At 55.0% G+C, this 14,789-nt stretch overlaps 1 protein-coding gene across 1 annotated transcript; it reads right to left on the reverse strand.

Moving 5' to 3' along the window:
* Positions 1-5,195: 5,195 nt before the first annotated feature.
* GNAT1 (G protein subunit alpha transducin 1) lies at positions 5,196-10,180 on the reverse strand. The gene is made up of 9 exons (XM_081526218.1): positions 10,012-10,180; positions 8,767-8,809; positions 8,487-8,628; positions 8,232-8,389; positions 8,011-8,139; positions 7,619-7,748; positions 7,143-7,296; positions 6,833-7,024; positions 5,196-6,450 (listed from the first exon to the last, which is right to left on the reverse strand). The coding sequence occupies exons 1-8, from the start codon at positions 10,115-10,117 to the stop codon at positions 6,834-6,836; spliced, it is 1,053 nt and encodes a 350-aa protein (XP_081382344.1). The 5' UTR covers positions 10,118-10,180; the 3' UTR covers positions 5,196-6,450; position 6,833.
* Between the last annotated feature and the right edge of the window lie 4,609 nt (positions 10,181-14,789).

The raw sequence follows: 14,789 nt of genomic DNA on the forward strand, positions 1-14,789 counted from the left end.
TAGTGCTCAGAGGTGGGTGGTGGGTGTTAAGGCCCACCCGCCCAGGCATAACCAGCAGTAAGTTGGGGAAGGCCTTGACCTGGGGGGTGAGCTGGAGGGGGCACTGTTCGCCAAACAGCTGTCCCTTGCTTCTCAGCCACTGGCTCTGATCCGATTAATCCATGGCCTCTGCTGTTCCTAGCCAAGCTGAATGTCTCTGTGTCATGTCTGTCCCCCTCCCTGGTATTGGGGAGAATGCCCTCAGAAGACAGCCCTCCACCCTTTCCTGCCCTGGATTGGGAGTCAGGACTCCAAGATTCTCTTCCTACTGACTCACAGCACCACCACAGCCAAGCCCTAGCGTACCTCAGTTTCCCTCTGTGTCACAAGGAAATAGCTCTGTCTTTTCCCCTGGCCTGAAGGGAGTGGGTTAAGGGAAAGCTGTGAATCAAGGACAGGTGACTCAGCTTTGGCTGGGAAGGCCAGGGGGCTGGGTGGACTAAAGAGAAAGGCATTGGGATGGTGGCAATCCTTGAAAACCTCAAACCATCTAAACTGCCTCCCTGCTGAGGCCTGAAAAACAGGAAGGGACTGGCTGTCCCTCTTAATCTGGAGCTGGTATAATCCCTAGATCACAGCTTACTTTGGTCCTGAGAGACCCTAAAACTCACCCTCTGAGGGGCTTTAGGACTGCCCGTGGGACAGAGTCAAATAGGAGAGGTACTGACCAGGGTCTCAGTTCTGTCCCCCGCCCACCTCCACACATCCTGGATGCTCACAGAAGCCATCTGCCAAGGACTATGTGCTCCTATTGGCAGTTTCTGAGGAGCCAGGTCTGGCTTCAAGGTCACCGGCATGTGGGTGTTGGGGTCCTCAATCCAGTCTGGAGGGAGCAGGGGCCAGCTGGGCTAGGCTGCTGTGAGAGGCCCCAGGGCGGCGTGGTGTGGGGTCCCTGGGCCAGGCCAGTTGTGGCCCGGCTGGGGGAGGAGCTGCCTGTTTGTTGATGCTAGGCCTGGGCCCCAGCCAGGGCAAACACAGCTCAGAGGCCTTTCCTGCCACCTGCCGAACCTCCCAGCCCAGCTTGAGGTGGCCGGACAGCTGGCAGTCTTTACGGGGCTCCGAGAGGTACCAGGCACCTTCTCCCAGAGGCTGGAGGGAATGTCTGTCCACGCAGCTGCAGTGTGGGGGGCAGCCACCTGGAGTGGAAGATGGGGGGAGCTTTATCTCAACCTGTGGCCCAGCCTCTTACCTCCAAGCCCCCATCTCCAGAAACTGAGACACAGCCCCAAGAGACTGCCAGATACATGAGACAGAACTTAGGGTCCCAGGATCACTCAAACCCTTCTTCCAGGGTCCCCGCAGCCCTTTGCTCTGTTCTTCCCCCTTTAGTCATGTCTTCTCAGCCTCCAGCTAGGCAGCCTCCTCTCAGCATGCCAGCACGTCCCCTGGCACGTTGGCTACACGGCATCCCAAGACTCTCTTTTACCGTGAGGTCCCATCTTCATCTCCAACCCAGTCCTCTTCAGAGCCTAGCATCTGTATCCACTGATTCCTCCGACACACTGCAGGCACCTGCCTCACACCCAGCCAGCCTCACTGACACCCTCTGGACCTGCTCCTCTTCCCAGCTGGCCTCTTCACTTCCCCTACTGCCCAGCTGGCCACACTCTTTCCTGGTGTTCCAAGAACATCCCAGCCTTCACTTCCCTGTTCCTCTGCCGTCCTGGTTCCCCATCCTGTCCCACGTCCTTGGCAAACTCTCGCTTGTCCTTCAGTAGCCAAATGAAGTATCACCCCTGAGCCCCCAGGAAGAGCCAGCTCTTTCTTCCCACACCAACTGCAGCAGCTCTTGCCACCCCGCCACACAGCCACAGCCCCAGTGTCTCCAAGCACTCTGTGTGGGTCCTTGAGGCAGGAAAGCTCCTGCCAGGTTAGAGCGTGCAGATCAGGAAAAGCCTGATGGAGAAGCAATCTGTGGGCTTGGCTCTGCCAAGGGGAAGAAAGACACCTGCCAGGGTGAGGAAGAGAGGGCACAGTGGAGAGAAGGAACAGCTTAGCCACAGGGAACCATGAATGAGTATGAGATTAGCACTGATAGGCAGAGGGCTCTGTGCAGGACGAGACCCTTGGCCTGGAGTCACGTTGGGGGCTTTCAAGCCCTCGGGCGAGAGGGTGGTTTTCACCTCCACATTCCAGGGTTGAGGACCTACACTTACAGCTCCTGACTACACTCTGCCCAGCCTGGTGTCCGGGAGGCTCCCCTATGGGACCAAGCAGGGGTTTAGGGCTGTGGAAGTCTAGAGCGGACCCATAGGCAAACCCTCCTGTCTGGTTCTCCCCTGGCCTGCATCCACAGAGCTCGTGACCTTCTGGCTAGAGCCTGTCCCCACAGCCCTGGAGGGCCCCCCTTTCTCCCCCGAGACCTGGCCCCCAGCTTCTTTGGCCACTGAAGCGGCTTAATGAGCCCAGATCACGTGGGCCCCCCATGCCTGTGGGGAGGGCCCAAGCCCCCAGTGGCCACCCAACCAGGCCCTGACGTCAGCAGCATTAACCGTTCACCAGGCCTGTTTAATCTCTGTTCCGTAGCTGGGCCAGGTTCGTCCCGCCAGAGCCAGAGTCGAAGGCCGTGAAGGCCCCCAGGGGCGCCTTGACATTGAGGTCAGCGGGGATGGTGGTGGCTGGAGGTGCCCACGATAAATGCCCCCTGCCTATAAGACGAGGGTGTGGCCACATGTTGACTCTGGACCAGCTCCCTGATCCTCTGTGCCGGACTGTGAATCAGGCACTGGGCATCCATTGATCCTGCTCGCTAGGGTGTCATTTACAATGGTGTGGTAAGTGGGGCTGAGGAGGCTTCCATCCAGGGGACTTGCCCCTCTCCCTCCACTTGCTGGCCATGAAAAGGGCAGCTGGAGGCCAGGCAGAGTCCCCAGTCCATGGGATCCAAGAATATCAGCTCAGAATCCCAGCCCCTAGGGTCAGAACCTGGAGTGTTGGGTCCAGCGCCTCCATGGTATTTGGCCTCCTCTCTGTCTCTTGCCTAGGAAGGCTGGGTAGCTGATCACCTTTCTTCTAAGACAAGGTGGCTAGGAAGCCCTCTCCATAAGCCCAGCTCTCCTGACAGCTTCCTCTGTCTCAAGCCTGCCTCTTCCAGCCTTTCAAAGCTTTCTGTCTTCTGCCTTGCCCCTCCCTATGAAATCCCGCCATCACCCTCCCCTGCCCCACCTCACTCCAGTAAATTGTTTGGGCAGAGGCTCCTTAGCAGGGATGAGCAGCCCAGCTCAGCAAGGCCCCAAACCAACCAGTGGGGTCCTGACACACTGGCCTGAGCCCCATGCTCCCCCTCAGGCCTCTGAGCAGCACCAGAATGGCTGCCCATGTGTGTCCTGGGCTCCCTAACCTATCCAGTGTCCCCCCACCTCCACCCCATGTTCAGGCCTGCACACGCTCACTCTCCCCTTCTAGCCCCATGCGGGCTCACTGTGCCACTTCCACCTGGACATTGAGGACGCCGCCCGCATGCTGCCTTCTGCCCAGTCCCAAGGATCTGTCTGACTCCTGGATCTCTCCCCCTAGTGGCCACAGGTCCAGAAACCTCAGCCTTCTCAACACTCCTTTGCAGCCCCAGCTTGATGGGGACATCACATGCACTTGATCATACAAATTCAGATCCTTGTCACTGAGTCCCACTCCTTGCAGATGTTGGTCCTATGGAGTGATGACATAAATCTTTTCCTCATGGAGCCTCCCAGCCCCACTCCTCTCATCCCCCCATGCCCAGCCTCCGGGAAAAATGTGTGTCCCTATATACATGCTTTTATGAAAATTTTTATGATTATTTTTTCCAGAAACAGATTTGGAAAATAGCGTTGATGATTTTACTCCCATGAAAGCCAAGAATGTGAAAGTGTGAAAGTGATAGTTGCTCAGTCGTGTCCAACTCTTTATGATCCCATGGACTGTAGCCCGCCAGGCTTCTCTGTCCATGGGATTCTGCAAGCAAGAATACTGGTGGGTTGCCATGTCCTTTTCCAGGGGATCATGGCAACCCAGGGATCAAACCTGGGTCTCCTCTATATAACACTATAAATACTGTTTTAGGTATAAATAAAATACTTAAGCTTAAAGTAGGACTTCCCAGGTGGTGCTAGTAGTAAAGAACCCACCTGCCAATGCAGGAGACATAGATGCAGGTTCGATCCCTGGATCGAGACATAAGAGATGCAGGTTCGATCTCTGGGTCGGGAAGATCCCCTGGAGGAGGACATGGCAACCCACTCCAGCATTCTTGCCTGGAGAATCCCATGGGCAGAGGTGCCTGGTGGGCTACAGCCCACGGGGTCACAAAGAGTCAGACGTGACTGAAGCAACTTAGCATACATGCACAAGCTTAAAGTCATGTTGTGAATTCTAATATGTCTACTTTCAACTGATTTGACGTTTCTTCAACTACTTTAATGTTCTGCAAAAAAAAAAATTAACCTTTAAAACTACATGAAAACATATATAATAGGAGTGGACATTTTTCCTTTTGCTTCGGGGTCTAATATGGTTCCTCCAGGTTCTCTTGGATCTTGTCTTGATGAAAAATTTTGATATTCTGTTCATTATGGATTTTTGCAGGTAATTTTGATTTTTGAAAGTACTGCATTAATATTTATCTTGATTACTGAGTTTTTTGGCACCACCTTAAGTGTTACATCTGAGGTGAGTGCCTCATTTGCTTCACCCTAATCTCAGCCCTGTGATTATATCCTAGCTTCAAGGGCTTCCTGGACCCATCATCTTCTAGAGGAAGCACAGGGCCTTGGGCTGGTCGGTGGCACCTGTACAGCCTTCCCTGCTGCTGCTTCTCCCATCTTCCTTTCCCTTCCCTGCTCCTGCTCCATGCAACTCCTGTGGCCCAAAGGCCCACATTCCTGGGCCATATACACCCTATTGTTCATGCCAGAATGAGCTTCCACCTCACAACCCCTTCTTGATCCAACATTGAACTTGTGAACATTTCCCATGGTCCCTTTGCCCCCTCAGTCCCTCTCGGGACACCCAAATTGATCCCATGCCCCCAAGAGTGCCCCCTGCCATGTCAGGTCAGCTGCTTCGTTCTGGAAAGAACCATCTCCCCACTCATGTCCAGTCCAGCACTGGGCATTGAATAAATGTGCATGATTCATGATCATTAACTCTCCCCTTCCCCCCAAGAAAGGACAACCAGGGCCTGATGCAAAGGTTTATTGCTGAGTTTGTGTATCTAGCTGAAGGGAGTGCAAATTATGCCCTGGCCTTGTTAGACAGATATTCCTTGCCCTTTACTACACCACGGGCCCCGGCCCATGGGCATCAGCAAGGACTAGGTACTTGATGAGGAAGTGGGGAGCAGGGGTAAGGGGACATGGGCCTTTGTCCCTGATAGTTCAGGCATGGCCTTTGTTTTTACCTACCAGGGCCCTGAATGGGAAGGATGAGAGAAGCTGCTGGCAGGGACAAGGGGGTCACATGGGTTTGCTTTTGACCCTACCTGAGGCAGACCCCTCTGGGCACAATCTGGGGCTCCTTCTGGTCTCAAATCCTCTGCCTGGGGCTGATCAATGGGAGCCGGACTCTGCTCCCAGCCACCCCTCAGGACAGTTTGACCATTGGCTACAACTGGTGTCAACAGTACCCTCCCTCGACAGAGTGGCTGGCCTGGAGTGCTGTGGGCTAGGGGGGAGTAGGACATGACTCTGGTGTCCAAGGACAGCGTGGGCAGAGCCTACGGGGGGAGGAGTTAGGGTATGGGAAGGTTCCAGCTTGAGTCTCTTCCTGGTACCAGGAGCCCCCAGGCTTGCCCTGACTCACTAAGTCGTCTCTGTACAAGCTCCACAGGCCAGAGCTGGCTTGGACTTTGGACTCCTGAATCTGCTGGGCGGGGCAGTCACTGGCCACTGGGCAGATGGGCATCAGACCCTGTCACATGGAGGTGGTAAGGCTAGAATGGGCTGATGTTAAGCAGCAGGCCTGCTCAGAAGAGGGCTCCATGCCTGCCCCCTGCCCTTCACAAAGCTCTGGGAGGGAGAGCTGTTTGCTGAACCCAGACTCGCCAGGTGAGTCATGGGCCTCCTGGGGCAGAGGAGAGGCAGGAGATTGGTCAGTGGGGGTACTGCTGAGTCATCGTGAGCTGTAGCTGCCCCAAGTCCTGCTTGCTCCTAGCTGGGGCTGGCTGTGGTAGGTCTGGGAGGCCAGTGCAACCAGGCCGTGAAGGGCAGTGCTGGGGTGGCTGGGGGCATTGGACTTTTGGAAACCTGGGAATCCTGGGAGCCACGAGGGAGGGTTATAGGGCCTCAAGGCTAGCAGGGTTTAGGGCTTTGAGTGTGTGGCTGGTGGGGCAACAGGCTGGGGCCCAGGAGTCCTGGGGGGCTGATAGGGTCATGTGCATTGGGGCTACAAGGCGGCAAGGGCTTCAGGGTCTCAGGGACGCATGAGCTCAGGCACCTGTGAAGAGAAGGAACAGAGTCAGTATCCCTAGGCACTGACATAATTGGGTTCAGGCTGAGAGACAGATGGAGATGAGCGTGGAAGCAATGCCCCAGCTGAGGGAGGGACTGGGGCGGAGTCAAAAGAGAGCAAGTGGGTGGGGCTTGTGAGCCAGGGGCGGGGCCTATGGCCGTGGGGTGGAGCCTGAGGAGCCAAGGTGGGACCCAGAAGCGGAAGGGTCAGAAAGCCTGGGGACTAGACTCCACTCCAGGCAGTGGAGTGGATCTGGAAAGCTGGGGAGGGGCCTGCAGATGGGATGGGGAGCTGGGGATGGGGCCCCGGGGATGTACTGAGATCAAGAGGCAAGACAGGGGAGCATCCCGGCCCGCGGGGGAGGCACCTCAGAAGAGCCCGCAGTCTTTGAGGTTCTCCTTGATGATGATGTCGGTGACAGCGTCGAAGACAAACTTGACGTTCTGCGTGTCGGTGGCGCACGTCATGTGGGAATAGATCTCCTTCACGTCGCGTCGCATGTTGAGCTCGAGGAACTGCACCTTGATGTAATTGCCGGCGTCCTCATAAGTGTTGGGCCCTGGCAGGGGAGGAGGGGCTCTCAGTCCCTGTAGCGAAGCCTCCCCGCGGCGGCGGGAGGAGCGCAGGCCGAGAGCGTGGCTTAGGAGCGCCGCCTGGGGGTGGGCCGAGGGTCTCACCGTTGTAGTCCGGAAAGCAGATGCTAAGGTGTGCCTTTTTGATCTTCTCCGAGAAGACGTCCTTCTTGTTGAGGAAGAGCACGATGGACGTGGTGGCGAAGTAGCGGTGGTTGCAGATACTGTTGAACAGGTGCAGGCTCTCGTGCATGCGGTTCTGAGGAAGGCAGAGGCTGTCGGGCACCGGGGGACAGGGGTCGCCACCTGCCTCCACCTGGCTGCTACCGACTGGCCGACCCCAGCCTGTTCTCTGGGCTCCGGGTCCCCACTCAGACAGCTCCAAGACTGCCTCCTCCTTCTTCCCCCACTCACCCACCATCCCTTCATCTCCTGATGAGGAGGCTGCCTCCTTTCCTCCTTCAGAGGGCTCTGGGACGAACATCCTCTCTCAGATGCTCCCCGCGCCCGCTCGCAGCGCCGTCTCCTCTTTCTCCTCTCCTCCTCCCCGTTCAATCGCTCAGGCCTGCCTGGACACTCACCACTTCGTCGTCCTCCACCAGCACCATGTCGTAGGCGCTCAGCGCCGCGATGAAGATGATGCAGGTCACCCCCTCGAAGCAGTGGATCCACTTCTTGCGCTCTGAGCGCTGCCCGCCCACATCGAACATCCTACGGGGCCATGAGGACCGGAAACCCGTGCATCAAGTCCCCCGGAGACGCCCACAGGCATCCCCTGGCTTCCTAATGCTGGATGGGAGGCACCCAGATGGGCCTGGCATCCGAAGGGGCCGGACTTCTCTGCCGGCGGGGCGTTGGAGAAGCGGCAGGGTCTCTAGAAGGGCTGGGACCTCTGCGACCAACAGGCCTCAGGCCGTCAACTTGGGGGAAGACCTCCCCACCCCAGAGCAGGAGTCAGGGCGCAGTGTCCTACCGAAAGTTGAGGTCCTTGAAGGAGAACTGCGTCTCAATGATACCCGTGGTCTTGACACGGGAGCGCAGCACATCCTGTTCCGTGGGCACGTAACCCGGGGTTACCAGCCGCTCCAGGTCTGAGAGGTAGCTGTGGGAGATACGGGGTGTGGGTAGGGTGGGTAGAGGGGTGTGCCAGGGCCCCGCCTGCCCCCCACCCCTGTGCCTGGCCTGTGCTCTCACTAGCCAGCGGAGTCGTTGAGCTGGTACTCCGAGGCTCGCTCGAAACAGGCCTGGATACCGGAGTCCTTCCACAGCCGCTGAATGATGTCTGACATCTCCTTGGGCATCGTACCCTCCTCGATGGTGTCTGCCATGTGCATCAGCTTCCGGGCATCGTCCTGAGGGCAGGGGAGTGGTTGGTAGTAACCAGGGGCTGGGGCCCTGCCTCACACCTCGAATCCCCAGAGGCCCTGTCCAGCTAGTCTCTTGGCACACCTGGCGTGCAGAGTCTCCGTACTGGATGTTGAGCGTGGTCATGGCGCGCACGATGGCCAGGATAGACTGTAGCGTGTTGCCATAGATGATGGCAATGAACTCGAGACACTCTTCCAGCGAGTACCCATCCTGGTGGATAATCCTGCAGCCACGGGAGCCGGGTCAACGCCTCTTGGGTGGGTCGGGGGACAGACCTCCAGCACGTGCCCAACCCCAGGGCCTCAGGTAGAGCAGAGGCACCACCCACCCCCAGGGCCTCAGGTAGGGTAGGGGCACTCACTTCATCTGCTTGACAATGGTACTCTTCCCGGATTCACCGGCACCTGGAATGGAAACCCGGCCTCAGAGGTGCGCAGACCGCACAGTCCCCTCTATCCCACCTGTTTCCTTACCACACTCCCAAAATAAGGTCCTAATGCCCCGGCAGCAAAACCTAAATGTCAGGAGTGACCGAAGGGGGCTGACGAGGCGAATGGACAATCTCAACTCTGTCCTGGAGCCTCCAACATCTTGGTATGCTGTCGTTTATCTTTCGGAGGCCAAAAATAAAGAAACCTGGAGCTCCACCTTGTGGACGTGTCTGGTACTACATGCATGGGATTATTTGAGCCAGGTCAACCCCTGGTTTTCCACCTGGGGTGGAAGGGGGTGTCCCCAAGAGGCTCACAGGGAATTAGCACGTTTTGCTGAGGGAGAGGACAGAGCTGACAGTCCTTCTGAGCCTGCTCTCTTGTGGGTGTCAGGCACAGTTAATGGGATTTCTGGCTTAGCCTGTCTTCCCTGGGGTACTCTGGTTTGGTCTCTCTACACACATTCACTTATCTGGCTGAACCCTGGACAGCCTGGGTGAAGCCTGCAGTGCCTTCTCAAAGCAGTTCCTTCCCTTGGTGGTGGTAGCAGGAGGAAGTACTGGATCAGTCCTATCTGCCCTCACTACCCATGGGACCGAGGACATGGCTTTATCTATTCCCCGCTGGGCCTTAGTAGCCCTCTACACCTTTTAGCTGTCCTGCAGGTCTGCCAGCAATAAAGCTCTCGAAACTGAGGGCCACTGTGTGTGGACCTGGGAGGTCCTGAAAGCTACCTACTCACAGGAGGACTGTGACCTTCTCCTTCCCAAGGGAGCAGCCTTGTTGTGGTGCTCCCAACAAGGCCCCTGGTTTCTGAGCCCTGCCCAGCAGGCCCATCAAGCCAAAGGCTGGGGTTTGAGGGAACATAGCCAGGGCAAAAGTGGGCCTTGAACACACGTCTCTAAAAAAAATGTGATTGGCACACACATCTTGGGAGGGGAGGTTGCCTGAGGTTTGATCCCTCTAGAGAGGGTTTCTGTAGGAGACCCAGTCTTAGGGAACCAAAAGTATCACCTATCAGGCCTGGTCTTGCTTGGCCTGGGCTCCACTCTGTTTGTTGCTAGGCTGTAGGCTCATTCTGTTTCCCAAATCACACCTGCTTCACAGAAGGGCCACCTGCCTGCCCCCAGGCCTCTGACTGGCGGATGTGGCTCCTCCTCAGCCCACCCCCTTACCCAGAAGCAGCAGTTTCACGGTTCGAGCATCTTTCTCAGCATCTTCTTTCAGCTTCTTTTCCAGCTCCCTTGAGTGCTTCTCCTCAGCGCTGGCCCCAGCCCCCATGGTCCCGGCAGGAGGTGAAGGAGTAGGGTGGTGAGTTGGTTCTTCTGGATGGAGGGGTCCCCAGAGCCAGGCTCAGGCCAGCCTCTGGCCTCCCTGGACACTCTTCTGACCCCAGAACTGGGAATCCAATGGCTGTCTACAGATCTGTGCAGGCCCTGGTGGGGCTGCTTAGTAGGATTTGGGGGTTGTTGGTATCCAAGAGCCAATCAGAGACAAGGACAGGTGAATCCAGCTCAGCCCCCAGCCTTCCTAATCAGGCTGGCATGGCCCCAATCCCTCAACTGCTGACTCTGCACCCCCCTCTCTGGCGCTCCCCAAACCCTCTGTGAGAGACCCTGGAGGTAGTCCAGCCCCTGCTCCAAAGCAGGGGGACAAGTTCTGGGGGGTTCAGGCTCAGAAAGGGGAAGAGAGGGCCTCAGTTCTGGGGGTGGGGGTAACAGGGGGTGGGCCTGGAAGCAGGGAGAAGGAGAAGCCTGCAAAGAGCCCCTGCCTGCTGCCCAGTACTGGGCTCAGGACTGCTCCTGGCCTAGCTCACACCAGCCTGGCAGATGGGTACCCACATCACTGCACCGATGAGGAAGTGGAGGCTCAGAGGATCACGTGACAGGAGGTGGTTGAGAAGGGCCGGTGACTCCAGGCCAGGGTTCCATGCTCAACAGGGAGTCAAGAAGGAAAGGTGGACATTGCATTTGCCCTGTACCAAGGGCTGGATCCGACCTCAGCGAGGCCTCTATCTGCCTTCATGACTCCAACAGACTTGGGTGGGTGTCAAGCAAGGCAATGACATATGTTTGTCTGTGTATGCTTGTGTGTAAACATGTGCCTGTGCTTTCATGAGTACAAGTGTATGTCTACGCTTGCCTGTTTTTGTACCATGTGTGTGTGTGCATGGATGCTTCTGTGCACTTCTCATGTGCGTGTTTATATGTGTACTTTGCTATGCTTATGTGGGTTAATGTTGCATGTGTGTGAATGTATACATGCATGCACATGTGAAATGCATGTGTGTGGATTTGCCTGTGTGCACGTACATTTATGCATGTGTCTGCCTGTATGTGTGCAAACACACTTGCATGTATGTGTACCCATAAACTTGAGGTCAGCAGTCTGACCTGCAGAGGTGGCCAGGCTCTTGCAGGGAATGTCTTGCAGGCCTGTTATCAGATGGTAACACTGAATCCCAGAGCAGGTCTGGCACTCCCAGGGGAGGAGCAGATGAGCCTTACTCCTCTTCTGTCCCCTGTGGGTGCTCTGGGACTTGCTAGGGATATCTCCAGGGCATGCCTGCCTCAGCTTAGGGGTTAGATGTCTGTGTGGGGTTCAGATGGGACAGGGTGTGCTACTAAGTGGAAGTGGTTCAGCCAAGCATGTAGTGTTGAGTTGCAGCCTTGGAGTTTTGCCACCTCCCATGAGAAGACTCAGATCCTGGGCTCTTGGCCCCCTCCTGGCTGGACTCCCCAGAAAACTTGCTGCCTTAGCACTCAACTCTTGCAGACGCAAGGGTGCCAGGCCCCCATATTCTGAGCATTGAAGACGGTCCTTAGTGTTGGGCAAGCTGAACAGGCACATGTGAATCAAAGAAGTTAGAACCCTCCCTCACACCACACACACAAAATAAACTCAAAGTCACTTAAACACTTAGATGTAAGACAGGACACCATCAAACACCTAGAAGGGAATGTAGGCAAAACAGTCTGACATAAATCGTACCAGTATTTTCTCAGGTCAGTCTCCTGAGGCAATAGAAATAAAAGCAAAAATGAACAAATGGGACCTAATCAAACTTAAAAGCTTTTGGACCTCAAAGGAAACCATAAACAAAATGAAAAGACAACCTAAGGAATGGGAGAGAGTATTTGCAAATGATGACCGACAAGGTCTTAATTTCCAAAACATGCAAAAAGCCGATGCAACTCAACAACAACAAAAAACAAATAATCCAATCAAAACATGGGCAGAACTAGACGTTTCTCCAAAGACATACAGATGGCCGACACGCATATGAAAAAATGCTCAACATTGTTAATTATTACAGAAATGCAGATTAAAACTACAATGAGGTACCACTTCACACTAGTCAGAATGGCCATCATTAAGAAGTCTATAAATAGTGAATGCTGGACAGAGTGTGGAGAAAAGGGAACCCTCCTACACTGTTGGGGGGCATGTAAGTTGGTACAGCCACTATGGAGAACAGTATGGGGGTTCCTCAAAAAACTAAAAACAGAGTTGCCATATGATCCAGCAATCCCACTCTCAGGCGTATATCTGTAGAAAACTGTAATTCAAAAAGATACATGTACCCATATATTCATAGCAGCACTATTCACAATGGCCAAGAAACAACCTAAACATCCGTCGACAGATGAATGGATAAAGAAGATGTGGTACAAAAACACACTGGAATACTATTCAGCCACAAAAATAAATGAAATAATGCCATTTGCAGCAGCACAGATGGAACTAGAGATTATAACAATAAATGCAGCCAAGTCAGAAAGAGAAAGGCAAATACCGTATGATACCACTTAGATGTGGAATCTAAAATATGACACAAGTGAACTTTTACAAAACAGAAACAGACTCACAGACATAGAGAACAGACTGTGGTTGCTAAGGGGGAGTGGTGTGGGAGAGGGATGGAGGGGCAGTTTGGGATTAGCAGATGCAAACTATTATATATAGGACACATGAACAGTAAGGTCCTACTGTATAGCACATGGAACTAAATTCAATACTTTTTGATAAACCATAACAGAAAAGAATATTTTAAAAGGATGTATAAATATATGTATAAGTGCAGCAGCAATTAACACACTGTAAATCAACTATACTTGAATTAAAAACTTCACACACCCACACAACACACACTGACCCTAAACACGTGGGAAGTAGACAACGGTTCTGTGAGCTGCGAGCTGGTGGCTTCAACATCTGCCTTGCTGGGTGAGGGGAGATCCGTTCAGGAGCAATAGATTATTTGTGCCACCTTCAACTTTTAGGTTCCATTTGTCTTCTACCCCACCACCATGCTGCAAGCGGGCCCTGCAGTCTCTGTAGCCCTGTACACACTGCCCAGGGGGTTGGGGTGGTACAGGGGCCCAGGTGTATTAAACCAACAAAAACCTGCTTTCTACAAATTAGGTTTGCTTAAAGTGGGACTATTCCACTGCCTCCTCGTCCCCACCTGGCTCTCCTTGCCTGCCAGGTATGGCCCTGAACCCTGCTGGATCCCTGAGCCTCCCTAGCTATTGGCTTCCCCTGCCAACATTCAGGGCTTCCCAGGTGGCTCAGTGATAAAGAATCCACCTGCCAATGCTGGAGATATGGGTTCAGTTCCTGGCTCAGGAAGATCCCCTGGAGAAGGAAATGGCAACCCACTCCAGTATTCTTGCCTGAAAAATCCAGTGGGCTACAGCCCATAGGGTCGCAAAGAGAGTCGGACATGACTGAACATGCAAGCACACCAAGGCTTGACTCATTAACTTTGGCCCAGGGCCCCCAGCCCCACTTCCTTCTCTCCAGCAGCTCCCCACTTATCCTGGTCTTCCCTGCCTCTGGACATTTGCTTGTGCTGGGCTCTCTGCTGAGAGCTGGTTGGAAGGAGACAGGAAGAATGGGAATTTTGTTGATTCTCGGGCCAGGGGCAACTGTACTGTGAAGGCTGTGGCTTTGTCTTGCCAATTCTGAGTCCTGAGTTCCTGGCAAGACACAAACCCAGGTGAGAAAGCAGCGTGAACAAATGATCAAACAGCTGAATAAATGAATGAAAGCTGAACTTGCAAAGGAGTCTGTGGGGGAACTGGTGGTCAAGCCACATTAGTGGAGGACAGAATCTGGGTGTGGGGTGAACTCCCACCCTCCCTCCTGTGCCAAGGAGAAAGCCAAAGTCCAGTCCCAGAGCCAGTGTTTATTAGCAAGATGGAACCCAAGGGCAGGTGCGGCCGGGCAGCAGAGGGCACCCACCTACCCAACTGCCCCCCAGAGCTATTTACACCCATCATCTGAAGTGGTGGGCAGAAGGGAGCCCTGGGGAGCCCCTGCAGGCCCGAAGCCTCCGCTGTGGCCCTCTTCCCCCTCAGTGCTACCTGAGCCTGGCCCCTCTGCTGTTCTCCCAGCCCCCGAGTCACAGTGGCACAGAAAAAGCAAAGAGGAGGTAGAGAGGCCAGGCAGGGTGGGAAGGACGGGCCGGAGGGGCTGCCCCACCCAGGCAGGGCTCCTCTTCTCCTATCCCCAATAAATAGAGAATAAATACCCAGGAAAGGGCTGGCCTTGACTGAGTGCTCCTCTCCCAGGCAAGCGCTGGCATCCTGTGCCACCCCCTTCTTCCCTTCTCTGAGTGCATCTGAGCCCCCGCCCCCCACCCCCAGTCTCCAAAGCAGTCCTCGCCTCCACGTGTACGCCAACAGCACAGGCTGACGGAACACACTGGCAAAGGTGTGTGTACAGTCTGTGCCCCATCCAGGTAGAGCTTGCTCTCTCCCTGTGTCCTGTCGATCCCACCGGTGGCTGTCGAGCAGGTAGACTCCCAGGTGAGCCTGGGGACTGTGTGGTCCTGGCCTGACCCGGCCAACTGGCTGGGCCTGGTTAGGTGGGCTCTGTTTTCTGCTGTCTCTGACCAGCTTGGGTCTAAGTTCTGGACGATGCTGCCATTGAGGCAGGTTATTTACAA

This window comes from Giraffa tippelskirchi, chromosome 9, assembly GCF_054371585.1.
Source record: "Giraffa tippelskirchi isolate mGirTip1 chromosome 9, T2T-mGirTip1v1.2.pri, whole genome shotgun sequence".
NCBI lineage: Eukaryota > Metazoa > Chordata > Mammalia > Artiodactyla > Giraffidae > Giraffa > Giraffa tippelskirchi.